Source organism: Pistacia vera, unplaced genomic scaffold (assembly GCF_008641045.1).
Source record: "Pistacia vera cultivar Batoury unplaced genomic scaffold, PisVer_v2 Contig160, whole genome shotgun sequence".
NCBI lineage: Eukaryota > Viridiplantae > Streptophyta > Magnoliopsida > Sapindales > Anacardiaceae > Pistacia > Pistacia vera.
This window is the reverse complement of record NW_022195685.1, coordinates 866,497-894,113: the sequence shown is the minus strand read 5'-3', so window position 1 is coordinate 894,113 and position 27,617 is coordinate 866,497. Positions and strand designations below refer to the sequence as shown.

Sequence of the window (27,617 nt, the reverse complement as noted above, 5' to 3'; positions counted from 1 at the left end):
AATTTAGAAAAATCCAGCTCTGTATGGGTTTAGCTTTATGGGATGAAAAGTATTCGGGGAGAGTTGGGATTTTTGTTTTCGAAGAAAAACCCATGCAAACTATTTATTTATAGGCTTTAAATAAACATAATCCTTTAATATGACACAGCCCATATTTAATTTCCAAGTTAATTTATGGTTAATTCATTTTGTCCTTACCTTTTCACGTGCATGTACCCATATGGCAATTTTGCTTCATATAATATTGTTTTTTGTTGATAAAGATATTTATACCAACTAAAGGTATGTGATTGACATTGTTAAAATCATGTAGAATGTGTATGTAATTCTTGTGGATCAACGACGAAGCAATATGATGATGAATATGCTAGACTTAACACAAAACACGAAGAGCCAAGAGGCTTTTAAAGTGATTTGACAGCTCGTAATTTAAGGCCTACGTTCAGTTTTATGTTATTAAATGTGTTAAAGTAGTAATTTGATTTACAAAGAGTTTGCCGTTTGCTTTCTGCAACTTATTTTTTATCCCTAAAAATAGATTATAACTGAATTTATATAGTGTCAGTCACATGGTTGAGTTGGAGATAAACTCAAATTCGATTAAACAGAAAGTTGCGTGATCATCGAGCTTGATTATGAGATTCATATCGCAAGATATCTTTCTACCAAATCGGGATTTTATCTGCTACAAATCTTCCGCACAACATTTTTAATTACCCAAAGATATGTTGTGTACGTAAGTTTAAAATAAAATTCTAAAAAAAATTATATATTTCAAATTAGGCTTATAAGATTAAGACCCTTTCATTTGTAAAGCTAAGTGAAAATTCCAAAAACCTAAATGAGAAATTATTGTGCACAAAAATGGTGTAGTTAGATGTGTAATTAATTTCAAATTTCAAAGCAAAAAATAGTACACTTAGAAATCGGTGGACTTCAGTTAATAATACTCAGCACTTCTCGGCCTACCAAAAAAAGCCCAAATCCACAAAAAGTTCCCTCCAACCCAATTTCTAATTCCGCGCGTCGACTTGTTTCCACGCCTTTCGAGGCACACTAGAGCAAAACCCTAAATCTCTAATTACTGCTTCTAACCAATTTATTTCCAAAATCCGACGCTTCAAGGTGATTCAACGCTTCTATTGCACTTCCTTTTTCTATTCGGTGTTTTTTAATGCTATCTTCAATTCAATTTTAGGTGTAACTTGATTGCTGTTTTTAGTTTTAGTTGACTTGTTAGTTTGTTTAACTTTCTAGTCTTTGATGCAAGCTCAATTTTGAGTGAGAAAGACAAATAGTTTTTGTTTCTTATACGTAATTATCTTTTCTTTTTGTGGTGAAGATGGACTGTACCGTCAAGAATATGTGTAGATTATTTGTGGAATTTTAGTAGAATTTTCAAGAAAATAAATACCTATTTGGCTATGTTTAGTTTTGAGCTTAAGTATGAGTAGATTTGGGAGAGAATGTGTAGTTTTTTTCTGGTGGGTTTGTGAGATTGATGCTTGTGGAAAGAATTTAAAAAAAATTTGGTGAGAGAGTTGGGGCCTGTGGGTGTTGTATGATAATGGAAACCCCTATGTCAGATGGTTCAGTTTCAAAGAGGGCATTGAGGAAGAAAGTGGGTCCGCGAAGTTATGACGAAAATTTAATGGATGAGTTGATAGAGAAGCATTTAGGTGGTGTATCTAAGAAAAAGAATAGAACTAAAGAGGATTTGGAGAAGGAGACTGAAACTGAGGCTATGATAGCATTATCTTTGGGGTTTCCAATTGATGCTTTGCTTGAAGAGGAAATTTTAGCTGGGGTAGTACGAGTATTGGGTGGGAAAGAGCAGAATGATTACATTGTTGTGAGGAATCATATTCTTGCTAGATGGAGGAGTAATGTAGGATTGTGGCTTACAAAAGGACAGATTAAAGAAACCGTTAGTAATGAGTATGAACATTTGATAAGCTCGGCTTATGATTTTCTTCTCTATAATGGGTATATAAATTTTGGGGTTTCACCGTCATTTACAGCATATATGCCTGAGGAAGTAAATGAAGGAACTGTGATAATCATTGGTGCGGGACTAGCTGGTTTAGCAGCAGCTAGGCAGCTTATGTCATTTGGTTTCAGGGTTGTTGTTTTAGAGGGTAGGAGACGGCCTGGGGGTAGAGTTTATACTCAGAAGATGGGTAAGAAGGGTAAATATGCTGCTGCAGATCTTGGTGGTAGTGTTATAACTGGACTTCATGCTAACCCTCTTGGGGTTTTGGCCAGGCAACTTTTTATTCCCCTTCATAAAGTCAGGGATAAGTGTCCTTTGTACAATCCAGATGGAGAACCTGTTGCTGAGGAAATTGATACTGAGATTGAATTTATCTTCAACAAGTTGCTTGACAAAGTCATGGAACTGAGAAAAATAATGGGTGGATTGGCAAATGATGTTTCTCTGGGTTCACTTTTGGACACACTCAGGCAACTATATACCGTGGCTAGAAGTACTGATGAAAGGAAACTTCTTGATTGGCACCTTGCTAATTTGGAATATGCAAATGCCGGATGTCTTTCAGATCTGTCAGCTGCCTATTGGGATCAGGATGATCCTTATGAAATGGGGGGAGACCACTGTTTTCTTGCTGGAGGGAATGGGAGACTGATAAAAGCATTATGTGAAGGAGTTCCCATATTCTATGAGAAGACTGTCAATACCATAAGACATGGAAATGAAGGGGTTGAGGTGATTGCAGGTGACCAAGTGTTTCAAGCAGATATGGTCTTATGTACTGTGCCTCTGGGAGTTCTGAAGAAAGGGACAATAAAATTTGAACCAGAATTACCTCAGAGAAAGCTTGCAGCTATTGAGCGATTGGGTTTTGGACTCCTAAATAAAGTTGCCATGGTTTTCCCACATGTATTTTGGGGGGAAGACCTGGACACGTTTGGATGTCTGAATGAACATAGCAATAGACGTGGAGAATTCTTTTTGTTCTATAGTTACCATACTGTTTCTGGAGGTCCAGTATTAACTGCGCTGGTGGCTGGAGAAGCTGCACAAAGTTTTGAATGCACGGATCCATCCACTTTGCTCCATCGTGTTTTAAGTGTACTCAGAGGTACTACATATCATATTATCATCAAGGACTGGTGATTATGCACCTTGCAATTTTCTTGCTTTTCTTTAACACTTGTCCCTTACACTTTCTGCATCTTTCATATAAAAAGCTTCCTTAAATCTAGCTTCTGAGAAAGTTAATCTCTTTTTTGCAGGTATATATAAACCCAAAGGCATTGATGTGCCTAATCCCATACAAACAATATGCACAAGATGGGGAAGTGACCCCTTTGCCTATGGTTCATACTCTCATATTAGGGTACGGTCATCTGGTAGTGATTATGATATACTTGCTGAAAGTGTGGGAAGCCGGCTGTTCTTTGCTGGAGAGGCCACAACTAGGCAATATCCAGCCACCATGCATGGAGCCTATTTGAGTGGCTTAAGAGAAGCTTCACGCATTCTGCGAGTCACAAGAAGTCATAGTTTTAGGAAGTCTGTTCAGAGGAATGTTGGATCAAGCAATGACATACTGGTAGATCTATTCAGGAGACCTGATTTGGCTTTTGGAAATTATATGTTTGTATTCAATCCTTTAACAGAAGACCCAAAATCCATGGGGCTAATGAGAGTTACGTTTGAGAATGGGAAAGGTGATTCAAGAAAGGTTGTGGAGAACATCTGCCAGCCGTTGCAGCTGTACACAGTGTTATCCCATGAGCAGGCATATGAGCTGCAACAGGTGACTGGGGGGAATGAAAGTCAGCTGTCCTATCTGATTAATAATCTTGGGTTGAAGCTAATGGGAACTAGCGCCTTAGTAAGCACGTATAATTCTTTACTTGCTAATATTGCTAGTGCACGTAGAGGCAGGGGCCGGAACCGCATTTCTGCTGTACAACAACTTACCATTTAGACACGATTTTAGGTAATTCATGTACTCCTCGCTTTATTATGGAGTCTAATGATGTATACATGGGTTCCATGAAAAGGATTCTGAAAGTTGGTGTGCCTTTCCCTTCTCAGGTGCAAATTTTTTGTATATAACTGATCCAGTTAGGTTATTCATTAACTTCAAGAGAGATAAGTTCCTTGGAGTTCAACTGGGAAAGCTCATTCGTATGTTTGTTGTAGAAAATTTTAGGCGTCGACAGTGACCAATTTGTCAAATGGTCCATAATGTAGCTGTGTAGTGAAAGACTGGCTGTAGCTCAAACTTCATTGTAGGAAATGTATTGTAATTTTTGGGACTTACTTGACCCTTTGTAGTGAAAGACTGGTTGTAGCTCAAATTTCATTGCAGGAAATGTATTGTAATTTTTTATACTTCGTGACCCTGCAAATTCATACTACATTTTTCTGTATTTTCAATCTGTTTCCACAATGCTTCACTTGCCCACAATCTACCACAGCTCAGAAATCAAAATGAAGAGAACTCCAGAATTTGAGAATTTCTACAGTAAATTGTTCCCCAAGTACAACCTATAAGCCAATCAAATTAGGGGAATTCAACCATAACTAGTACGGATTGGTTTAATGAACCAATCACCCAGAACCCTCCTGGAAAAACTGTATCATACTAAGGGCAATACAAATAAACATAACAAAATTATTTGAAAGCAACCATGAAAACTACTTTCATAAAGTTTCTGAAGTTGAGGTAGGCTAAAAAGAGCAGTTGCCCAGTGCCCACCATGTCCATTTGGTCTCTGGGAATGAAAGTAAAAGCGAAAGTTTGATAAGTTTATTACAACCAGTCCATAACAGAAAGTAAATTTCCTACTGTTTTAGAGCAACTGCTTTTTTGAAAGCAATCCAGCAGAATTGGTGATGATGATGGGCACCTAAGGCTCAGCATTCTGCATGAAATCAACACAAGCGCGGCAGCTGCAGTCCTTGAAGCGGCACTTGAGGCACCCAACACACACGCAAGATGTGCATCCTTCACAGTTCGGAAACCGAGGGCAACCCCTGCTGCTTTTGCGACTGGCCCTCTCCTCATCATCAGCACATGTTATTCTGAAAATTAACAAAATGTTTCCTTTATTAGCAAAGATAAATGCATTTTCAACCAGCTGTGTTAATGTCAGACAGTTTGGAGCCGGCAAGCTAGATGAGTTCATTTCAATTACAGAATGTTTTGAAAGAAATAAACAGTTGAAATGCTTATGTAGATAAGTATTCAGTTAAAAACTTACTTGTCATAAGGCCAGTCAACACATTTCCACCGCCTAGCAACCAAAGCATCGTGATAAATCCTGCATTCTTCTTTGGTTCGAAGACGAAACCTGCGCTCCTTCTTGCATCTTGCGCAGCGAATGAACTCATCGCGATGAAAAGTTCGTTTCCCACGGCAGCTTTTTGACACTTCATTTGCTGCATGCTTATAGTACTTGAGCAGCACGGTTTTGTGCAATGGCACCCTAGTCCCATCGATGTACACCCAGATGTGGTGTGTCCACTTTCTGTTCCCGTCTCTCCCAGAGTGCTTCTCAAAATCATATGGCGTCAGTTTCTCTAATTTTCAGAACAATGCACAGAAAACTGTTACAATGCTGCATTTTCTAAAGCTTGGATATAGTACAAGAAACACTATTCAGATTAGGAAAAGTAGTCTTAATCATCAGGCACAGAGCTGAATTTTAGTAGTAATAAAAAAGACATAGGAATTTTAAAAGACTGGAGAGAGGGAGAGAGATTAACGTACGTTCAGAGCAATATTTGGTGCATTCACAGTCAATAACAAATTGGCCATTGGCGAAAACCTTTAGTTTCCCAATGCTATCTCCATACTTTTTGCTAGTGCAGCCACACTCAACCTCGATGAAGTCGGCTCCTCTCCTCAGAGCCTTCATCAAGTTCAACTCTTCTTCGTTAAACATTCTCGGAATTGCAGACTCAACACTTAGCAGAACTAATGAATCTCCTTTCTTCTCTACCAATCTGTGACAAGAAAACACACACAAACCACAATTCAAAATCTTCAAGTTGGACAAAAAAACGCAAGCAGATTAATCACAGATGGGGATCCGTCAAGAACACTTAACGTTTTGTATGTCCTGAAAATTAAATGCAAACAATGTATATATAGGGGAATCCAATCTCTGTACAAAGACGAATACAATGAAACCGAAACACATTCTTCAAAGATAAATATGTCAAAAAGCATGCATTGAGAGTGGTGGCCAAAACGTGAGATCGAAGACGATGAGAGAGATAGGCGACTGAAAGAAGATAGACAAATGTCTAGGCTTCAGGGTTTCGGGTATAAATACAAAGGCTTTAATTCCGGAGAAGAAAATATATATAACAACACTACAAACAGGCAGTTGCATGACGTGAAATTAAACATAGAAATATAAATATTTTTTTCTATGTTTTATTAATTCTGCTATTATATTGTATCATTAGCGAGTAATTAAGAACTAATTACAGTGCTCTAATTATGATGCATTAGATAAATACATGCATGCATGAATCTCCTTGTTAATTATGCATACATCTAACCTGTGCATTAATCTGAGAAGAAAATATAAAGCAGGAAAATCAAGTATATTTGCAGCATTAAACTATTTTCCAAATAACAATATGTGCATCCATATATGATAAACTATTCCTTAAACTAAATTTTTGATATACGAGATTATAAGTATAACAAATATTTATCAAATAACAAGAATTAGTTCATGTTGGTGCCAAAGTCCCACTTCGGTTAGCACACGAGAGTCTTGGTCTTTTATATAGCATAATGACACCCTTATCACTTAGAGACGTCTTTTTAAGACAAAACTGTGTAAGGGCTCTAGTGCCCAAAACCAACTATACCTCTAAAAACCCACCTATCATATGTTTGGATCTGACATGCATCAATAGTTGGTGCTAAAAGAAGGACCTAGGTTATCTCCCAAGCCCCTCACCCTTTATGAGGTTGTGTTGGTGCCAAAGTCTCACATCGGTTAGGAGACGAGGGCCTTGATATCTTATGTAGCACAAAGACACCTCACCACCTAGAGACGCCTTTTTGGGACAACATCGTACAGATCTAGGGCCCCAAGAGGACAATACCGCTAAGAATCCACCTACTATGTGTCTGGATCCGACATTTATCAACATTTCGTAAATTAGAATACTAAAAGGAGGGATCCGTTAGAAATTTAAAAAAAAAAAAAAAAAGGTTAAGGCATAAAATAAAATTGGATCGATCTAGTCAATTTTTTTGTCTAAAGTGTCTTGATCTTACTTTAACATGAAGATTGAAGACCCTCTGAAAAAAAAATTTAGAATAAAAGAAGAAAAAAAAAATATGTATCGACTAGATCTAGATAATATTTTGATGAAAAGCCACTAATTATATTTATGCTCAACTCAATTAGACATTCAAAATTGACATGCATTGATTTCTACACTATCATCAACTCTAGATATTAATGAGAAGATTAAATTAGTTACAGATACACATAAGGAATCTCCATTTAGTCTTTATTTATGATGTTCTACACATAGGATAGAAATAAAATATAAAAGAAAAATAATTAATTTGTACCCACACAACACCATCATCAAAAAAAGAAAACATTTAATGATGGAGTAAAATTAAAAATAATTTTCAAAAACACATGCTTAAATATATGCATTTGCTTTCAAAGAAAATACAAGGAAAAATTATTTCTGATCATCGTCGGTGCTGATATTTCTCCGATCATTATCGGCGCCAATACTGCTCCCATCAACAAATTATATAGTGTAATCTTAAAAAAAAAAAAAAAATACTTTACATATACAAAAAAGAATTAGAAACTAATAATAACAAAAGTAATATATACATGATATATAAAATTGACCATCTATGTTGATTTTCTTGTGATCTTCACATCCAAACATAAGTAAAGTACAATGGAGTAAAGGAAAATTACCTAAGAGCATTCACTTAGCGAAAGAAGAGGTTTGATTGTGGAGGAGCTCCTTGTATAGAATGCCTAAACCCAATACTCTTCTACTAACAAATCTTAGTGAAATCCTATGATTTTTTTCACTCCCCCATCACAGTTATTATGTTATGTTATTAGAAACCTAAATATATGAATTGAGAAGAGTTAATTTTTTTTTTCATAAATAGAATAAGTATTAAATTCTTTACCTAACAAATGAATCATAATAGGTCAGAACCACCTTTTATGAACTGGCTGGATACTGTAATTAATTACTCAAACGTCAGCATGACATCTAAGTGTTTTAATTATATAAAAAAAAATTCACTTAAAAAAGTGAAGCGTGTATTCAGATGTATCGTAAGATAACTTTTATGTAATACGTGTTGATATTATATTTGTTGATCTTAGTATTTATATATAAAGAACACATAATAATGGTCTTTATGGTATAAATTTTTCTTTGCATATGGTATTCCTTCTTATTAAGATGTGGTTGAGTATATTTTACAATGATAAAAATATTATTATATTATTGTGAGTATTACTAAAAAGCTGACTTCTGTAGATAATCTATGTCCCCAAAAGCTGATTTTAGAGGCAAGAAAAAAAAAAGAAAAAACACCATTTCAAAATCAAACATTTTCTACGACAAATATTTTGTCACCAAATGTGTTATAATTTATCTAGAATTAAAAAAAGTTTGATGGCATCCAATAGTGGTATGTCGACTTGCACTTTCTGAAAGGTATCTAAAATTAATTTCTTGTTCGTGCTCCTCATTCTTTGAATTTTGCGAACCTACTAGGAAAGGATAAAGGAGGTTTATAAGTAGAAATGGGAACCCTAAGTGGTTGTTTTACTTCTTTAAAGACGGTTGCTCAATCTCCCACATTATTGAACTTGTTTACTCCATCTTGAATCGGTTCATCCTTAGTTTCTTCTTTGTTTATTGGTTTCTTGTGAGCTTCTTCAAGTATGACACTAGCATTCTCTCTAGGGTTGACCACGGTTTGAGAAGAAAGTTTACCGGATCTTTGCGCCTCTAGTCTTCCAATGGCAGATTGACTAACTTGGTTCTCAAGGTTCTTGAGTGTCGGTCACTCAGTTTGTCACAAAACTTAATCAATGGTCCAACATTAGCACACTAGTTAGTATATCCATGGGTTTCTTCAAGCATCCATGTTCTACATTAAAAGTTTGAGTTCTATCCCGTTCATAAATTTTTTTAATTAAAAAAAAAAAAAAAAAAAACTATTCGTTTTTTAAAATACAAAACTTGTTATTTGAAGACTTTCAAAAGTGTTCTACTAAACTTTGATGATTGTTGTCAAAGAATTCACAACGTGGTAACCCAAGTACATTTTCATTTTTACACATCACCTGACTTTGCTTCCTCTATTTCATTTGCAAGAATCAATATTGGTTTATACTGGTATAAATACTATTAAAGTCTATCGTAAGACTTTTATGAAGGTTGAAGACGATCATATTCAGTGATATTTTTAAGAGAATAAATTATTTGTTAAGTAAAAGGTATGTCATAAGATAATATAAGATTTGTTTGTAGACATATCATTATAAATTGTAATCCAAATGTTAAAATGTTAAAATAAAGTAACGTAAACTGAGTTCAACAAAAAAATATTACGGACGAACAAAAGAGTTTTGAATAATTTTTAACTCAATTGAACTCAAATTTTAAAGTTCAAGTTTGAAAGTGTCAGCATAAGTATAAGAGATCTAATACTAGTATAGAGAACTTGAAAACATAAAATGTGAATTTCTTGCCACAAAAATTTTTGTCACCTAATCTATGCGTGACAAAGATTTAGTCTCCAAAGTGTTATAATTTACTCCAAATTTATTAAAAAAAAAAAAAATACAAAACATGAGGACTTTTTGGAGCAAACGACATATTTCCGTCCAAGGTTTAGTGAAATCTTTGGTTGATACCCTTGGTTTCATAAGTTCCAGATTCTCATTTTCAAAGAGATACTTTTTTTTTTTATAAGAGTTAAAGGTTAAATTGGTCATTTCTAATTAAATTAAAACGTCAAAATAACCTTCATGTCTCAAATTTGTGACTTGCATTTTTAGGCGACTTCCCTTCTTCTCGACTAGTTTTCGAGCGTTTCTGTCATCAGAAATCTACACCATCACCACAATTCGATCTTTCATCATCTCTTCTTCAAAACCCATGTCACACTGCCATCTGATTACTCACTATTTGTCGAAAAAGCCTACCATTTTTTTTGCTAGACCTTGGATGGAAATATGTTGTCTACTTGACTTTTGGCGACCTAATATTACCTCACTTGACTGGACAATTAAAAAAAAAAAAAAACTTTCACTATAATTTTTATTTAAAAAAACCAAATATGAACACTTTTCCAAACCAAAAAATTCTCAAGGATTTCAAGTACATATAGCAAATTTATGCCCAAAAATATATTATATGAAAAAATAAATTGTTTGGATTGGGTTTTAAGAAAATTATTTTAAATTTGAATCAAACCAAATCAAAATTTAATCGAGTTAAATTGTGTCGTCTATTAAATTAAAAAAAGGAAAATCTAATGATAGCAATATAAATAACTTTTACCATGAACCTGTATGAAGCTAATAAATTAAAAGCTTTAGAATCGTAATAATTTTAAATTTTACGAACAAAAATATGAAATGTTTAATTGTATTAATTCTGACCAAAGTTTCAACATTGCCCATATGAACAATTTCGCCCAGAGGAAATTTCATTTTCATTCTCTCTTTATTTTGTCAAGTCTTTGAATTGCATTGAAGAAGAGATGTGTGTCTTATCCTGTGCCATCCCTTCTGCTTATCCTGCTCACCTCCCAAAAGCTTCACTATCCACATTAACGACTGTTCGGTCAAGCTCTCTAGTCTCAGTTCCAACTCTAGACCACCCCTTTGTTCCTGAGGTAAAACAAACATACCCCAATTCTCTGTTACGGTTTATTTTCTGTTTGGTTTCTGAGAAATATAAAAGAGATAGAGAGAGAAATTTTAAGTATGAGATGATAAAAGTAGCTTTTTGGCTGGGTTTTCTTTGGTTGAATTTGAACTGAAAACCCATTTCATTGGTAGAAAAATCTTAAAAACTAAAATTTGGAATTATGATAGTTCTGTTTGGTTGCTGAGAAAATGCGACATAGATATTAAAGCTTTTCTAGTCTCTTGAAACTCAGAACAGTTATCTGGTTAGGCTTCTATTCGTATAAGTGTGCGGAAATGAAGACTGAAGAGAAAAGCTTTGGCATTTATTGCTATAATTCTTACGCACATGTTCTTGTTAGTTATAAAATAAATTTGTAAACTTTTCAGTTCATAGTTAAATTCTAGTTTTGGTTTCTTGTGAATTCAGATCCTAGTTTTGGTTTCTTGTGAATTCAGATCCTAGTATCTGTGTTGTGTTCATATATGGTTGACACTCAGAGTTGCTTCTTTTCCTTTCTACAATCCAGGTTGTGAAGGCTGTGGATTCCTTGTATCCTGAGTTCAGAGCTGTTGATAATTTGGTGGCTTGCAATACCTCCCGTGTTCTGAAAGCTTTTCAGAATGCTAGGGTTGGATCTCATGTAATTATATATTTTTCTTGTAGATACAAAACTGATATTAATATATGGACAGATTTTATAGTAAAACTTTTCTAGTTGGTATTTTCAATGGTTCTTGTTGTTTATAATCAGCACTTTGGCGGAAGTACTGGCTATGGTCATGATGAAGCTGGGGGACGTGAAGCACTTGATCAAGTTTTTGCAGAAATTGTAGGAGCAGAATCTGCAATTGTTAGGTCACAGGTAATTAGTGTTGCTTATTATAATAGTTATTTGGAATCTTTATTGTTTATAATAGTTGTTTATCTGCTGCTCCTTTGCCATCAGTTTTTTTCAGGTACCCACGCAATCACTTGTGCGTTGTTTGCTTTCTTAAGGCCAGGGGATGAGGTGAGCTATCATTTAAAATCCTGTGTGTGTTTCCTCTGCTGCATCTTCTCTTGGTAGATATACAATGTACTGTGCTCACTTGTGAGTAAAATATGGTTTAGACTAACGTGATCATCAGCTTTTGGCAGTCGCTGGTGCTCCCTATGATACCTTGGAGGAAGTTATTGGAAAGAGGGACTCTTCTGGGATGGGTTCTATTAAAGATTTTGGAATTGAGTATCGAGAAGTTCCTGTATGTTACCAGTAACCATGCAAAACAAGATATGAGTTTCTGTTTGTGATTGTTTTTTCCCTCACATTCAAAATTTTGTTTTGTCCCTCACATTCAAAATTTTCAGCTTGCTGAAGATGGGGGTCTTGACTGGGATGCACTTGGGAGTGCTTTGAGACCTCATACAAAATGTGCACTGATACAAAGATCATGTGGTTATTCATGGCGACAGAGTTTAAGTGTAGATGAGATAGGGAAGGCCATAAAGATTATAAAGGTATGGTTTTAAAAATGAAAAGATAAAATGTCTAAAAACATATAAATGTCTTAAGTTCTTTTTAACACATTGGTGTAATTACTTAATTTTTTTCTTTGAACTCTGGTACAGTATTTTCCTTTCACTAAATCATGCCTATTATATGTATACAGATGCAAAATCCTAACTGCTTCATCATGGTGGATAATTGCTATGGAGAATTTGTGGAAATGATTGAACCTCCTATGGTGGTATGTAATATATTTGGCATTCCTTTTGTCTGAAGACAGGTAACATATTTTTGTTAATGGTGGGGCAGGGTGCAGATTTGATTGCAGGCAGTTTGATAAAAAATCCTGGTGGAACTATTGCACCATGTGGTGGATATGTTGCCGGGAGGAAAAAATGGGTAGAAGCAGCGGCTGCTCGTCTCTCTGCACCAGGACTAGGAATTGATTGTGGTTCAATCCCTGGTGATATTATGCGAGCTTTTTTCCAGGGTTTGTTCCTTTCGCCTCAAATGGTTGGTGAGGCAGTCAAGGTATTGGCTTCTGCTTGTTTGGAGTTTGCATATTTTGTTACTTACTTGGCGGTGAAATGTTGTATTCTGTAATTTAAGGGAACCCTTCTGATGGCTGAAGTCATGGCATCTAAAGGGTATAAGGTGCAACCGCTTCCTCGTGTTCCTCGTCATGATACAGTGCAGGCACGTTTTGCTTTGGCTAATTTATATTGTTTTCATCTGAACTCAGATGATTAATGTGTTTGCTTTGACTAAAAGTCATATGAGCTGGGCTTACTCGCCCTTTTTAACTGAGTGCATCTACTTGGTAAAGAGATTGCTTTCATTTAGATAAAATGTTAGATGAACATTTTGTTGGCACAGCAATTTTGGTAAGCTCGTTAATAATTTAGTTTGCAAGAAGAGGTGAAGAAATTAACTAGGGAAATATCTAATTTTTTCTGTGGTGCTTTTCAGGCAGTACAGTTAGGAAGCCGTGAGCATCTCCTTGCCTTCTGTGAGGCTGTACAGAGAAGCTCCCCAGTAGGTTCATTCACTAAACCTATTGCTGGTACAACTCCTGGATATGCATCTGAGGTCTGGTCATTGTTAAGTCTTTCCTTCTTTGCAAGATATTGCTTATGAGTTTCTTTAGCTACAAGAGCTTGCCTGAAAAATTTGTGTTCTAATGAGGTTCAAATACGATGTGAGTTTAAGTGCCTCATGCATAGGTGATGCACCTGCTGATGATGTTTTCTTCTCTCTGAGCTACATAACTTTTATTCAAAATTTAGATTCAGATTAATCAGATCTCGCACTCATATGTTAATAGCCGTAAGTAACATTTTAATTAAAACAAAGTTACTCAAATTGCAGTTAAGTATTTGTTTTTCTTTAAATTCTTTTTGTTGCTAACCTTATATAGAAATTCCTGTATATTATTTATTAGGTAATATTTGCTGATGGAACCTTCATTGATGGGAGTACAAGTGAGCTCTCATGTGATGGACCTCTACGAGAACCTTTTACTGTGTTTTGCCAGGTTTATGTTTGTTACTTTGTTCCTTTTTTCTTGCTGCTTGTCATATAATTGCTTGTTCTTGATATAGAATATTCAAAAAAGAAGCATTTAAATCTTGATGCTACACAGAATAGGTCATCAGATAATAAGCTCATTGCATATCCTGAATACTGTTTTTCTTGGAATCTCAAATGCAGGGTGGCACCCATTGGATTCAGTGGGGACTTGTTCTTGGAGAGGTTTTGAAAACCATATAATCTAAAACAGATTTTGGTTTATAAGAGACACAAGGTGTTGTGTGATATATTTTTCCGAAGACAACCATTTTCTGCTCATCACAATGGCATTCAGATTAACCATACAGTATTGGTAGTTTCAATCCTTGCCAGAATTACTTAGAACAAACTGAAGAAGTCATTCCAACTATAATTTAAGGTAGTAGTAACTGAACTCATCATACTTTTCGCCCCTCATTTTGCGGTGTACCAGAATATCTTGCACTTTATTGAGCCTGTTTTACATTTTAGAAGAGGAGATCGTTGTGCCTCGGTTGATTTTGATTGATTATTTGGTCTAGTTTCAGGAAGATTTATGACTAAGCTTTTCGGGCAGGCGCTACTTGAATTCGTGGAGACCCTGGGGAAGTTTTAATATCTATACAAAGACATTCTTTTAACAAAAAAAAATTTCTTTAATCAGGTTTGATATTAGTGAAATGAGTCCAAAGATTGATTTGGTGAAGTGAACAAGTGATAAAAGAATCTGAACAGAGATTATTGGTCCTCAGATTCTTTGAAATATTATCATCTGTTATAGTGATTGTATTTTCTCCATATTATTTTTCAACAATTTTGAATCCTTCTAGTTTGATTCTTCTTCCGATGCGAAGAAATTTCACACTGGGCTCTATACCGTATTTGTATTTCTTTCTTCCCCATTAAGCTAATCTTCTAGGAAAACTAAAGTGCTTATATGTTTATTTCATATTTAAAAGCATTTTTGAAAGCAGTCGGGTTAATTTTCTGCTAGAAAAAAAAATGCAATCCCAACCAATCAACAAGATATTAGATATTGGTTTTTTTTTTTTGGAAAATAAGAAAATATACAAGTATTTGTTTGATTGTTTCTTCATAAAGGCATCACTTTGAACGAGAGATGCACTAATTAAACGCCATTGTATTCATTGACAAAAGACTGGAGGCAAACGCCGTAGGGTGGAGAAATAGAAAATGCACTAACATCGTATTATTAGGTAAACGACGTCGTATGAAAGAAATAGAAAATGAGATAATTGCGGTGAGCGTGGATCGAACACGCGACCTTCAGATCTTCAGTCTGACGCTCTCCCAACTGAGCTATCCCCGCTTGGCATTACTTTTTCTTATACTTATATATAATAAAATAAAAACTTTCTAAGTTTCTCTACATTAAAGGAATTGCGTCCTTCTGCTTTCGGCAGGTCATTTCTCACGCACAAGCTTTCTTGCTTTCAGGATACCAAGTTTAAAGCAATTGGCCATAACTATTATTAATAATGATTGTTTTGCAGGGTGTTGCGCTTGACATTTTGTAGCATTGGGCACAATCAGATATCATCATTTCTGGCTAGACGTGAAGCATATTGAGGAAGCACTCCAAAACGCGTTGGTGTGAGTGGTTTTCTTTTCTGCTTTTCAATAATATGCATACAGTGATAAACCTTACAAGCAAGAATGATTTTAAAGCCACCGGACATCAATACAAACTACAACTTTAATGTACTATATTGAAGATATCAGTGATTCGCAATTCATGAAACAGTGCACTTGTTTATGCATCAATCCACTGAACTTAGATGCTCATTTGCAGCGTCTACTTGTATTATTGTATCAGGAATTCAGATATAGCTCCATAAAATTATGGCATACAAAAACTTAAGAGGCCTCTATGGTTCCACTTTCTCCTACTTGTGTGCATACCTATCTGCTGATGCTTTTGCTTCTAAATTGTGACTATTTCCCATCCATGAACCCTCCTCCACCACCTTATTTGTTGGGTGTCTCTTGATGGAATTTATGCTAATTGCGCCAAACCGATGCAAACACCATTATAGGTTCTTTTGCATTTTGATATTGCAAAGCAGTGCTCCAGAGGAGTTTAACAAACTATTTAGTACTCCACCTTGAGTATTTGACCAAGATTTTCTCATGCCAAATGTGGTTTCATTTTCTCCTTTCAGAACCTGTCCTTCCTATGTTTCATTAATACTGCTTTGATTTTTAGGGTTCTGTCCGACTTCTAACTTCTCAGTGGATAAACTTTAAGACCTTAGAAGGGTCTCAAATTTTGACAGTTAGACCCCAAGTTATTAAATACAACATTCTTTCCTCAAATGGCCCAGAATTAAATAAGATAAAAAATAATGAGCAATGCTAGCTCATAACCTTTTCTCACAGTTGTCATTGGTCAGCTCATGAGTCTCACGTGCTTGTATGGATTTTGTCTCCGTATTTATGAGCTAACTAATGATAAATTACCAAATCGAAAATTGTAAAAAAAAAAATTTGACCCAACATTATTGAAAATAATGTTGTATATGGTACCAAAATCAATCATTCAAAACAGTTGTCTAAGCAACCGCCCAGCGGTAGGTATTTGGGACTAGGTCCAAAAACTCAGCCCAAAAACCAAATCTTAGGCGGCCTAGTCCCAAAACGGGACTAGGCCTAAGGAGGAGGGTCCAGTCCCTCCATTGGGCCCTCCTCCAAGGCCCGAGCAAAATTTTTTTTGCATTTTTTTCTTTTTAGTCCTTTATATAATTACTAAAACCCTCTATAAATTTTGAAATAAACATAAATTATAGGGGTTAAAATTTTTTTACAAAATTTATAATATATATATATTTTTGCTTTCTTTATAACCGTTGGTAGGGGGCCCCACAATTTCACTATAATAACCCTAAAATCTTTCATTTTTTCCACACTACTCAATCTTTCATTCTCTCATTCTTTTAATCTCTCTACTCCAAATCTCCAATTAAATTCTCATTCAATTTGTATTTATAATTTATTCATATAATTTATTTATTTATTTATATTTTTCTATATCATCTCTTATTCATATTATTATTTAATTTCTTTTCATTTTAATTATTTATTATTTTATCATAAATTCATAATGGATTCCCGAAATGATGTATTCGGAGAATCATCCCCAAATGGGTTTGACGTTCCATCCACCGAAGAAATAGAAGGGTTCAATCCATTTTCACCATTTCCTCTAGAAGTAGCAGCTGCAATTCCACAACCACATTCGGTCAGGACGAGGTGTAACCAAACACATGCGAGCTACGAGTCAACGAGCACTGACATAGCCCAACACCCCCGACTATCAAAGAGGGTCGTGTCCGATGTATGGCGACACTTCACCAAATCAAAACGACCAAAGACAAACGAGGAGGGGGAATAATCGTGTGAGATATGTAGTTTCTGTGGAACCATTATTGGCGCTGAGAATGAGACTTCGACGATACGACGACATGTGGAGAAGAAGCACCCCAAATAATGCAGTTGCCTGATACATCTTCAACCGGATCAGGTAGACAAATTCAAACTCAACTTAATTTTAATCCACAATCCTCAACTCTCTCAACATGGTAATATAATGCACATGTTGCACGAGAGGAAATAACAAGATTCATAGTTGCTACGGACTCTCCCATTTGTTTATCTGAAAATCCTTATTTTATTCACATGATTAAAACTGCATTTTGTCCAACATATACCCCTGTTAGTAGAAGTACAAGTAGAAGAGATATACTAAAACTTTATAACAAAATAAATAATAAACTTAAAAAAAATTTCAAAATTTTAGGAATATATCTATTGCACTTACATCAGACATATGGACTTGTAGATCAAAAACTGATTTTTAACTGTCACAGTACATTTCTTAGATCATAATTGGGGTTTACAACAAAAATTGATGGGTTTTAAACCGTTATATGAAAAACATAGTGTTGAAACTATTTATTTTACAATTCTTGAAGTTTTGCAAGAATATTTATTAACTGATAGAGTTGTAGCACTAACGCTTGATAATGCAGCTGCTAACACCGCGACAATCTCTTTATTTGAAAAGATATTAGATCCGCGTGGTGAAGGCAAATTTTTTCATCAGAGATGTGCTTGCCCTATCATCAATTTGATAGTTAAAGTAGGTTTATATGCTATAAATTCGAAGATGGAAAGGGTGCGCGCGACTATCGGATTTATCGTTGGTGGTAGCAATAAAATATGGTAGAAGTACGTCAAATATTGTAAGCAAGAAGACCTACCGATTAGACTTTTAAAGTTATGTACGGACATGCTATCTGTTGGAACTCCACCTACTTGACATTGAAAAAAAGCTTTGCCAACCGCGAAACAAATTGCAGATTTCGTCAACCGGAAGCACTATCCAGAGGAAGTTGTCAACTATGATGATTGGGTGGTTTGTGAACTTTTTTATTCATTTCTTAAAAGTTTTTATGATGCTACTAATACATTAAATGATATTTATTATCCGACTACTAATTTAGTGTTAGATATTTTACTTTAAATTGCTAAATATAGATATAATAACGTTTTAAGGGAAATTGTTTTAAAGATGGAAGAAAAATATGAGAAATAATGGTTAGATATTCTATTCTTATATGGATTAGGCCTTGTTCTAGATCGTAGGTTTAAATTACACATAGTTAACTGTATAATTACTGAGTTAGGCCAACATTTAGGACATGATTATACATCTTATTTGACTAACTTTAAACAAAAATTGGATAGCATTTTTTCTTTATATGAGAATAGGTACAATGGAAGTGGAAGTAGAACATTCAGGAGAGAGGATCAAGACCTTGATGCAACCCTCCATCAAGGATCGAGCAAGTGGAAATATATGGAACGTGGCGGAAGTAGTAACTCTAGCTCGTACATACATGGACCAAATGAGCTTAATCGCTACCTACAAGTGGACTTGTCCTTTATGATGATGAAGGAACAACATGAAATGAATATTTTTCAATGGTGGAACCAACATAAAAGTCGATTCCCCATTGTAGCCCAAATGACACATGACATTTTATCTTTGCCGGTTTCTACAATTGCATTCAAGTCAACATTTTCAACGAGTGGTCGGATTGTTGAAGACAAAAGATGTTCTTTAACCGATGAGATGATTGAAGTAATAACGTGTTTACGGGATTGGACTCATGCAGAAAGATGACTACAACAGGACCCTGAAGATCCTGAACTACTTGAACTCTTTAGGAATACAGATTTGAATGATGTAAATATTATTGATGATGAAGATGAATAATTTAATAAAAAAAATTATTTAATTGTTTATTTGTGAAGCTTGAATGTGTGAAATGTAAATATTACATTTATATTAAAAATTAAAATTAAAATTAACTATTAATTAATTAATTATTTTTAAAAATTAATTAAATTTTTAGAAAGTTACTAATCTACCCTTAAAAAATACTAAAAACTCTCTACAAAATTTTATTTCGCCCCTAAAATATTAAAAAAAAAAAAATCATGGAGGGAATTTTTTTTTCCAAACCTATCAGACTGGTCTTGGGCCTATAGGACCAGTCTTAATGATCGGTCTGGGTTCTAATATTGCTCATGGGTTTGGGGCCGATCCCAGGCCCATGAGCCACTGGTCTCAAGAGCAGCTCTAACCGCCAGAAGCAACTAGTAAGTGTACTTCAAAAACACGTGGCACATTCCCACCAGCTACTACGGACTCATATTATCTAAAACGAGAAAGTGAGAGCTAGAACTTCATAAATGAAGACTGAAAAATCTGTCATTAAGCTATGAAACACTCGATGAACAAAACAAATCCAAAACCCTTGCTTTAGATTTTATCTTTTGTTAATTCTTCAACTTTCCCATGACAACACTTCTGCTGTTCTCCATAAACCTCTCAACCTTTAACACTTCACAATTGCATAATCATTTCTGCAAGGAACCCACCATTTCTTGTTGCTCTCTATCAAGGCCAAAGTTTGGTTCTTTTCATCAAAGCAACTACAAGTTGAGAGCTTTAGGGGAGGAGAGATTTTGGTGTTACTTGGGATTGGGAAGGGCCAAAGATGGAACATTGGTGAAAGAGGAGGGCTTGAAGAGGAAGAAAAGAGTGGTTCTGGTGAGGTTTAATCAAGGTTTTGGGTTTAATGGTGGTGGTGGTGGTGGGGGTGGGGGAGACAACAATGCAAATGCAAGGGTTTTGGGTAATCTTGCTTTGGCTATTTTGTTAACTTATCTTTCGATGACTGGACAACTTGGTTGGGTTGTGGATGCTATCGTCTCTATTTGGGTACGCCCTTTTCATCCTATTAACCTTCTATGTGTATGTATACATATGATTATCAGTGTATGTATACTTGTTTGTGTCAATTTATAGATGCAAAATTAGCTCCCAATTGCCGAGCATATGTAGTTTCAGCATAGTTTTTATATTCTCTTCTTTTACTTCAAAAAATTGGAGCTTTTGTTTCTTTCTTACCTTTTTGTGTAGTTGTTAATTGGCAAACAATTTAGACATTGTTGGATTGCTAATAAGGTGTTATTATCTTTTGTTGTGACTTGCTCGATTTTCTGAATTCTGATGGTCCGATTGGTCTTTGATAAACTTAAAATTACTTGCTATTATGAAGAACGATTTTATGATTGTAAGATGTGTCAGCTGGTTCGGAAGGTGATTCTATTATGTGCCACAACAGTTGTGTTAACCCATATTTGTTGATATGTTGATAATCCTGTTGAAAACTTGGTCTGTTTTCCTTTGAATTCCTGTGTTCGCCCAAACTGTAACTTTCTAGCTAAAGCACCTCTTAGTCAATTGATAGAAGGGTGACTTTAGCCGAACTGTATTACTTGTTTTAGAATACTCTTGTATTTTACTTGATATGGTTGTGGTTTTTGCCTGACTTTTTGGGTTGAGCAGCATTAATCATTAGTCCAGCTTTGCTACCATTTGATTTTTGAATTAGGGTTTAGGTCTCTAGCAGAGAGCACTTGTAACCTATTGCCCCTGTCTCTGATATTAACCTGTTGAAAATGACACCAATACATGTAATTTGATCTAATGTTATGATGCCTTTTCTGCCCCAGCTAATTGTTGTGCTTGTTCCTATTGTGGGCTTGGGAGCTTTTCTTTGGTGGGCAGGTCGAGATATGGTGCAGGGCACTGTAAGGCTTCTTGAACTTTAGGTTCCTTGTCACCTTTTTGTTTGTGTCCACTGACTTTATGGATCATTAGAAACATTTTCCTCTAGAATTTTACTGATGTATGACTAATTGCGTTTTTTTTCCCTCAAAATTTCACTGTATGGCTTATGTGAAGTGCCCAAACTGTGGAAATGACTTTCAGATATTCAAGTAAGAAAATCTATTTGCTCCATGCCAATATGTGAGGAGTTTTGTGGGCTTTTTTTGTGCTGTAAGTTGTCTGACCTTGAAATTTATGTTGTTCTGTTGCAGATCTGCTCTGAGCGATGAATTGCAGTTGTGCCCCTACTGCAGTCAACCCTTCTCAGGTGAAATTTGATTCTTGGGTTCGTTATATTTGTGGAAAATTGGAATTCAGAAGAATGCATGAACTTATCTATATCCTAGAATTAGTTTTGCCGATTTTTTATGGTGCTGATTTTTTCATTTTTGAATTCAGTACATGCTACTAGTGTTTTTTTGTGTGTCTATTATGTTAAGCATAGACATTTAAATTATTCTTTTTCCATTTTCAACCTTCGGGGTAGTCTAATGGTGTGGATTCACTTATTACTTTATACATAACAAATGACGTTGCCCATCATGGAATGGTATAAACCAAATTTTATATATTCTTAGGGTATACCCTTTGATTGATTAATAAACATGTCCATGTTTTTTTATCATCTTTATGCATGGCATGATGGTTGATCATAGTTGAATTTTTCTTGAACTTGTAATATCTATCATTATTATTTTTATTTCTCTTGTGTTGCAAAGCATTTGTTGTTGAATTTTAGAAAGAAGTTAGATTCCATATCTTCTAATGTTTAACTATGTCTTCTGTGAATTTCAGTTGTGGATGACAAGTTTGTTAAGGAATCTGTGAGTTTCTCCAACGAATCTACAACGTTCGGACAAGCATTCAGTGAATTCTTTCCTGGTTCTAACAAAGGTTTTTCCTGCAGCTCTTGTTTATAATGCGATGTAATTCAGATAATTCAAAATTAGTTTCTTGTTTGATGGTTTATTAAAAGGTGGGATCTAGGTCATTAATTACCGACCTTCGAAGTTGAATCATTAACAAACTTGGCTATTGATTTCCAGCTTCTTTTACTGTGTTTCTATTTTCTGTGCTTGATGAGCTTATATTATCATTATGTATCGTAACCAGCAAAAGAAGTTTTACAAACATTTTGAATTTATGGAGACCATTTACAACATTTTACAGACTTATAACCATTGCTGGCATAAAAGCGTACAACTTGTTATTGCTTATACACTTGTTTCGGTGCAAATCATTTTTCACTCTTGATTTTATCACCACGGTTCTGCAGGAAAGGAGTCTTCGAAAGCCATTGTTGATGTTGAAGCAGAAATCAAAGATGCAGAATAACGGCTGATGTCTATAGTCCTTTTGTATTTTATACTTTGTAATGATCTTTGAATGAGAAACATGATCATCTTCGTTTCTTAGCCAGTGGCATTTTTCCGTCATGGTATAGATGTATCTGATAAAGGCTTTAGTCTTGGGGGTTGAAGTGTCTTTAAGTGCTCATACATGGTTTGTTATAGTGAACTGGAGATGGTGAACAACTTTGCAAAGATGATGGGTGAGCGAAGTGACGCTGCAAATGTAGTCTAAAATTTTGACAGTTAGTTGTATATCATGAGTTGATAGCTTTCTTTTGTGTCTCGTTAATCATAATTTTTCTGTAATAAGGGCTTGATATACAATTTGAAATGTAATAAGGGCTTGATATACAATAATAGAATTCACTGGAAAAAGGCTGGTCAAAAGAGTTTTGGTTAATCTGTTGGATAATTTGGTTCTTGTGTTCACCCCTTTGCAGTGTCTGCTTATTGTTGCTATTTTTCTAGTTTGGTTGATATTATGACTCCACATTGAATTACCCAAAAAAATGTGGGAAATGAATGATCATATATGGTTTTGGGAAAAAAACTTGGGATTAATTTAGGTTTAGGTTTAGGTTTACCAACATCATATATATATATATATAATTCTAATTCTGGCGGCACTTGGAGAGGAAGCGTAAACCATGCTGCGTTGTTAATTGGAGGTGCTTCTCTCTAAGTGTAACCTTATCGTAAAAGTCTTGTTCTCAGCGCCAATCCTAGTCTAACAAAAATTACATATCCTGCATGGCTCTTCCCCTCACCCATTTAGTTTTGGCCCTTTCGATTTAGTGAAAAATTGTCATACCTTGAAAATGAGCCTCTTCGACAGTGTTTTGGCTGGCAGTAGGCTACGGTAGGTGGGTGGGTGGGGGTGGTGGCTTGGGTGGACTGCAATTTGTTTTAAATTCAAGAGTAATTTTGTCCAAAAAGTTAATTAAGTTAATTAATTGGGGTGAAATAGTAAAAACCAGATTCATGTAAATTAATTTAAAAATAAGAGTATTATTGTCCTAAAATTTTATTAATACAGGATAGAATTATAACAAAAATAAGATTACCTTGGTAATCTTTAAATACTTAAGAAAATGAAGGTTATTAACTTACCTCCAATATTACAAACGGTAACTACTATTTATATTGAAAGATTACCGAAATCTTATATTACTTGACAACCAAACATGATAATCAAATAATATAAGATGATATAACCCCAATAATCTTATATAATCCCCAACCAAACGCTCTCAAATCCATGGCTATTAAAGGCCATGGATCTGCTCGTTAACGGCTAGATCCATCGATTTGGTCGAAAATGGCCAGAATAGATCTAGCTATTTCCAGCTAGATCTACTTCAATATGGCATTTTTCGGCCATCAATATGACCAGAAACGGTCATATCGGAGCCTCGTGGTGGCTCTCGAGTACTCATGACAATGTTTAGCGATTTTCAACGACTTTCGACGGCGAATGGCAGTGGCAGGAGAATGGCAGTGGCAGGCAATGGCTTAGGGTGGTGAGGGTGATTTTGTTATAAATTAAAGTTTTATATAAGTGGAGGTGTTTTAGCTAAAACTGAAATGTTTGGTTAAAAGAATATTAAAAAATTAATAATAAAAATAATATTATATTAATATTTAAAAAAAGACAATTTAGTAATTTAAATAACATACTCACTAATTTATTCTTTTCAATCAAACATATTAATATAATATACCCACTAATTTATTCCAATTAATCAAATACATTTTTTTAAAGATTCTAAATAATCTTTACGGTAATCTAACTTTCTGTTAATATAACATTTCTAGTAATGCATTATTTTCTGAACCAAACGCACCCTTTAGGTTTTTCAGGCGTGATTGGTTGTATTTCTTCTTGAGAAGGAGAAGGGAATTCAGAATTGCATTTCTTCAACTTTCGATTTGGATTCAACAAAGAGAAAAGCACCAAATCAAAGCTCAATTAAGGAATTGCAACGAGCTCTTACGATTACAGCCCTAGCTGTGATTACAAAGATCCATAATGTTTCCACATGCAAAGCTGTAATCAAAAGCTCAATAGAAGTTTTAGAAAGGCTGGAACGTTCTGACTTTATAGAGACCCTTGAAGAATCCATTTATCTGCAATGCCTCATCAGAAACCATTGCTAGCGTACAAAGTGCATGACAAACGGATAGGTTGAACCACAGTAGTTATATTCCTCTACTGCCCAGAATTGCTAATTAAATTGTCACTTTTGCCTTTTTTCTGGTGCGAAATTATTATTTAGTCTTGATTTTGTCACCAATCACCATGATTGAGCAGGAAAGGACCCTTCTAAAGCAGTTGTTGATGTAGAAGCAGAAATAAACGACGCAGACTGAGGGCAGTGTGAGGGCCATAATTAGTTGGTATTTTTCTTTGGTAAAAATCCTTGAACTTGGATGATCAGCTACTTGAAAGTTCAAGTATTGGCACGAAAAATAAATAAAAATTTAAAGGTAATGCCTAGTTACTCAGAGCCATGAAATCTTAACATAGAAAAGATACAGAATTGACTAACACAATGACGATGTTCCTGGAATTTTGGTTAATTTACAAAATTTCCTGTCATTTGTTTGATACTTTTGTATTTCTGCATATTTTCTTCTGTTCACCCTTTGCACTATCTGCATTGATGTTTACTTTATAGCTTTCTAGTTAGGTTGGATAAAATGACTGCACACAGAAGTATCTCAGAAACCGTTTAAAGTGAACCATCACACACACAGTTCTGGTACCAACTGAGGATATTAGATCTTGGTATGCAAAACCCTTCTAAATTGAAGGATTGAAAAGTTTAAACATCCTGAACCTCATCGTTCCATCCATTATTATAACTTGACAAAAAGTTTAAATGGTAAATTGTATTGTCAACAGGACCACAAGAAACAAGTTAAAAAAGATGTGCCGATCATCATCATCCGGTCATCTACAGCTAAAACTGCCATCAACAAGGGAATCTCATAACACAAAACATCCACTTTTACTCCATCTATATTCAGGGACTGCCAGAAGCCTAGTGAGATGCCTCTCCAACCTTCTGCTGTTAATTATTAAAAAAAAAAAAAAAAAAAAAACCTGGCTGAGTTATCATAGGCAAAAAGGACAATGCTATGTAACCTTCATTCAATTTCACACTAAATATCATTTATGGAAATATAATATTAAAATGCTATAGTTCAATCATGTCATGCCTATTTCATTGACTTACTCTAAAGGCTTTTTTAAGATCTTACAACCTTGATAGCTAGAGAACTTGTGGGATCTAATATCAAGTAGTTGGCCCAACAGGATGACAACCCTTGACCTCTTGCTTAAAATCAAAGCTCGTAACACTTATCATCACATTACTCAATGACAAATTAGACGAAAAAGGATAATGTAATTACCTCTTCTTGCTTGTCGTTCTTCCCTTTAGTGAAGTACTTGTAACCACCATAAAAAATTAAGCCCCAGCCAGCTAAAGAGACAATCACAAACTGCACCAAGATAAAAATCATATCAAATCACGCCATATCACTTCACAATTTACATTATCAACCATTTCATAATCAAGCCACATCTTAAAGTGAAAATGTTGAATTTTTAATATCATGTGTGAAACTAGCTATTTGTGCAACGAGATAAACTATTATAGCAAACTTGGACCATAACAAATAAAGCAGCCTGAATTATAAATTTTTCTCTTTTCTCAAGAGGACCAACCTAATTTTCATAGTTATCTTAGAAAGAAATGGCATACTCGGGCCAACATGGACCAAACAGAATCAAATTGACATTCTGTGAAGATGGACTCAAGATTACGTAACACCATCATAGGTCATCACAAGTTTCTCCCAACTTAAATAAATAACAAACGACTAGGACAAGCTTATCACATATAAAGTTTTTCCTAATATCATCAATCAATAACAGCTCTCCCATTACTTGCAAAAAATGCAAAAAGACTCACATGTTCTTCTTTCCATTTGGATGGGCTCAATGGGTCCTCCCAAAAGTTCACCTTCGGTGGTCCATGATGGTCTGCAATTCAATCAAAATATGCAATAGAAATTTAAAAAAAAAAAAAATAATATATATATATATATATTCCTTTTCCATCGTCAATATTGCCATTTTATATGTATTAAAACACATGAAACTCTAAAAATACACAATAAGCTACTCCGATTCGCCTTTCTACTTATTGCTTCTTCAAATAAGAGTTAAGTAACATTTCTACTACTAAGACATAAAATAGGTTCATTTCTTAACCACACTTATTACTCTATACTTCTTAAAAATCACGCGCGCACCAGCAGAAGTGCTGCTGGTGGTGGTGTGTGGTAAGGTTTAGGGTCTCTGATTCATCATACTTCGTTTCCAGAAAGTACTTTTTAGTGTTAACAAAGAAATTTAAAAAGGGGATATAAGGTGATCAATCAAGAATTCACTTTTTTTTTTTTTTGGTGCAAACTGATAATAAATTAAATTGAATATATACATTCTCTAATTTAATCAAACAAACTAAAAAAAGAAGTATTTCAAGATTTATTGATAAGAAACATATATGATCATGACACAATTTAAGATTCTAGTTACCGCCGCCGCCGGCCAGACCGCGCCGGTGGATAACAGAAGCAGCTTGAGAGGCCGAAGCCGACTTTGCGGAGGAGAGCCGAACCAAATTAGCAGCCTGGCGAGCCGTGGCTGTCAACGCCGACATGGTTGTGAGTGTTTGAGAGAGACCTACAGGGTGTCCGTAGAAGTTGAGAGAAACTACGAGAGTGAAAGCAATGACAACGGTTGAGAGAGAACCGAGAGTAAAATAAGAAAATTGATTGCCAATAATGCCCTCCAATTGTTATTGTTATTACTTTGAGGCCATTTTAAACTGATTTCAGTTTTGAAGGCCTGGAGAGCGGAGATTGGAGCCTTACTGTTTTTGTTGATGAAATTTCACTTTTCCTAATTTTCTTTCCTAAATTACAAGTAGTCAAATATAAACAAAATCAATTTAGGGTAATTTGCAG

The 27,617-nt window shown here is 35.0% G+C and overlaps 5 protein-coding genes and 1 non-coding gene across 15 annotated transcripts; 3 read left to right on the top strand and 3 right to left on the bottom strand.

Annotated features, from left to right (window-relative positions):
* The first annotated feature begins 1,030 nt into the window (after nucleotides 1-1,030).
* Nucleotides 1,031-4,366, top strand: LOC116125168 (lysine-specific histone demethylase 1 homolog 2). Of its 3 annotated transcripts, none has more exons than XM_031410898.1 (3): nucleotides 1,031-1,125; nucleotides 1,343-3,101; nucleotides 3,256-4,366. In XM_031410898.1, the coding sequence occupies exons 2-3, from the start codon at nucleotides 1,562-1,564 to the stop codon at nucleotides 3,954-3,956; spliced, it is 2,241 nt and encodes a 746-aa protein (XP_031266758.1). In that variant the 5' UTR covers nucleotides 1,031-1,125; nucleotides 1,343-1,561; the 3' UTR covers nucleotides 3,957-4,366. The 3 variants fall into 3 exon arrangements, with proteins under 3 accessions (XP_031266758.1, XP_031266759.1, XP_031266757.1); XM_031410899.1 differs by having other exon boundaries at nucleotides 1,037-3,101; nucleotides 3,256-3,968; nucleotides 4,067-4,366; XM_031410897.1 differs by having other exon boundaries at nucleotides 1,037-3,101.
* A 518-nt stretch (nucleotides 4,367-4,884) lies between these two features.
* Nucleotides 4,885-5,922, bottom strand: LOC116125067 (protein ULTRAPETALA 2-like). The gene is made up of 3 exons (XM_031410800.1): nucleotides 5,748-5,922; nucleotides 5,239-5,557; nucleotides 4,885-5,059 (listed from the first exon to the last, which is right to left on the bottom strand). Exons 1-3 carry the CDS (start codon nucleotides 5,920-5,922, stop codon nucleotides 4,885-4,887), a joined length of 669 nt encoding a protein of 222 aa, XP_031266660.1.
* Nucleotides 5,923-10,703: 4,781 nt separating this feature from the next.
* Nucleotides 10,704-14,855, top strand: LOC116125180 (uncharacterized protein YnbB-like). Of its 7 annotated transcripts, XM_031410916.1 has the most exons (13): nucleotides 10,704-10,910; nucleotides 11,454-11,567; nucleotides 11,679-11,789; nucleotides 11,874-11,936; nucleotides 12,055-12,168; nucleotides 12,275-12,424; nucleotides 12,577-12,654; nucleotides 12,723-12,944; nucleotides 13,023-13,109; nucleotides 13,383-13,502; nucleotides 13,855-13,947; nucleotides 14,124-14,361; nucleotides 14,504-14,855. In XM_031410916.1, the coding sequence occupies exons 1-12, from the start codon at nucleotides 10,776-10,778 to the stop codon at nucleotides 14,181-14,183; spliced, it is 1,347 nt and encodes a 448-aa protein (XP_031266776.1). In that variant the 5' UTR covers nucleotides 10,704-10,775; the 3' UTR covers nucleotides 14,184-14,361; nucleotides 14,504-14,855. The 7 variants fall into 7 exon arrangements, with proteins under 7 accessions (XP_031266776.1, XP_031266778.1, XP_031266777.1 ...); XM_031410918.1 differs by lacking the exon at nucleotides 11,454-11,567; XM_031410917.1 differs by having other exon boundaries at nucleotides 11,679-11,936; nucleotides 13,383-13,476.
* A 363-nt stretch (nucleotides 14,856-15,218) lies between these two features.
* Nucleotides 15,219-15,291, bottom strand: TRNAF-GAA. The gene has a single exon. It is a non-coding gene; the product is annotated as a tRNA-Phe (tRNA).
* Nucleotides 15,292-19,707: 4,416 nt separating this feature from the next.
* LOC116125152 lies at nucleotides 19,708-23,006 on the top strand. Its single transcript, XM_031410875.1, has 6 exons — nucleotides 19,708-20,271; nucleotides 21,069-21,146; nucleotides 21,301-21,335; nucleotides 21,438-21,493; nucleotides 22,021-22,119; nucleotides 22,502-23,006. Exons 1-6 carry the CDS (start codon nucleotides 19,846-19,848, stop codon nucleotides 22,558-22,560), a joined length of 753 nt encoding a protein of 250 aa, XP_031266735.1. The 5' UTR covers nucleotides 19,708-19,845; the 3' UTR covers nucleotides 22,561-23,006.
* Nucleotides 23,007-25,366: 2,360 nt separating this feature from the next.
* LOC116125061 lies at nucleotides 25,367-27,416 on the bottom strand. 2 transcript variants are annotated; one of them, XM_031410794.1, is made up of 4 exons: nucleotides 27,187-27,416; nucleotides 26,558-26,628; nucleotides 25,995-26,084; nucleotides 25,367-25,645 (listed from the first exon to the last, which is right to left on the bottom strand). In XM_031410794.1, exons 1-4 carry the CDS (start codon nucleotides 27,308-27,310, stop codon nucleotides 25,622-25,624), a joined length of 309 nt encoding a protein of 102 aa, XP_031266654.1. In that variant the 5' UTR covers nucleotides 27,311-27,416; the 3' UTR covers nucleotides 25,367-25,621. The 2 variants fall into 2 exon arrangements, with proteins under 2 accessions (XP_031266654.1, XP_031266653.1); XM_031410793.1 differs by having other exon boundaries at nucleotides 25,367-25,648; nucleotides 27,187-27,412.
* Between the last annotated feature and the right edge of the window lie 201 nt (nucleotides 27,417-27,617).

What these genes read in the sequence shown, in the direction of transcription:
- LOC116125061 (XM_031410793.1), bottom strand. Translation starts at nt 27,310, where the DNA reads ATGTCGGCGTTGACAGCCACGGCTCGCCAGGCTGCTAATTTGGTTCGG. An exon ending in CGGTCTGGCCGGCGGCGGCG is followed by an intron (nt 26,629 to 27,186) that starts GTAACTAGAATC and finishes ATTGAATTGCAG; the next exon opens with ACCATCATGGACCACCGAAG. An exon ending in CCAAATGGAAAGAAGAACAT is followed by an intron (nt 26,085 to 26,557) that starts GTGAGTCTTTTT and finishes ATCTTGGTGCAG; the next exon opens with TTTGTGATTGTCTCTTTAGC.
- LOC116125180 (XM_031410912.1), top strand. Translation starts at nt 10,776, where the DNA reads ATGTGTGTCTTATCCTGTGCCATCCCTTCTGCTTATCCTGCTCACCTC. An exon ending in ATGCTAGGGTTGGATCTCAT is followed by an intron (nt 11,568 to 11,678) that starts GTAATTATATAT and finishes GTTTATAATCAG; the next exon opens with CACTTTGGCGGAAGTACTGG. An exon ending in CTCCTGGATATGCATCTGAG is followed by an intron (nt 13,503 to 13,854) that starts GTCTGGTCATTG and finishes ATTATTTATTAG; the next exon opens with GTAATATTTGCTGATGGAAC.
- LOC116125067 (XM_031410800.1), bottom strand. Translation starts at nt 5,922, where the DNA reads ATGTTTAACGAAGAAGAGTTGAACTTGATGAAGGCTCTGAGGAGAGGA. An exon ending in CACCAAATATTGCTCTGAAC is followed by an intron (nt 5,558 to 5,747) that starts GTACGTTAATCT and finishes TCTGAAAATTAG; the next exon opens with AGAAACTGACGCCATATGAT. An exon ending in GTTGACTGGCCTTATGACAA is followed by an intron (nt 5,060 to 5,238) that starts GTAAGTTTTTAA and finishes GTTAATTTTCAG; the next exon opens with AATAACATGTGCTGATGATG.
- LOC116125152 (XM_031410875.1), top strand. Translation starts at nt 19,846, where the DNA reads ATGACAACACTTCTGCTGTTCTCCATAAACCTCTCAACCTTTAACACT. An exon ending in ATGCTATCGTCTCTATTTGG is followed by an intron (nt 20,272 to 21,068) that starts GTACGCCCTTTT and finishes TTTCTGCCCCAG; the next exon opens with CTAATTGTTGTGCTTGTTCC. An exon ending in CTTTCCTGGTTCTAACAAAG is followed by an intron (nt 22,120 to 22,501) that starts GTTTTTCCTGCA and finishes ACGGTTCTGCAG; the next exon opens with GAAAGGAGTCTTCGAAAGCC.
- LOC116125168 (XM_031410898.1), top strand. Translation starts at nt 1,562, where the DNA reads ATGATAATGGAAACCCCTATGTCAGATGGTTCAGTTTCAAAGAGGGCA. An exon ending in TGTTTTAAGTGTACTCAGAG is followed by an intron (nt 3,102 to 3,255) that starts GTACTACATATC and finishes TCTTTTTTGCAG; the next exon opens with GTATATATAAACCCAAAGGC.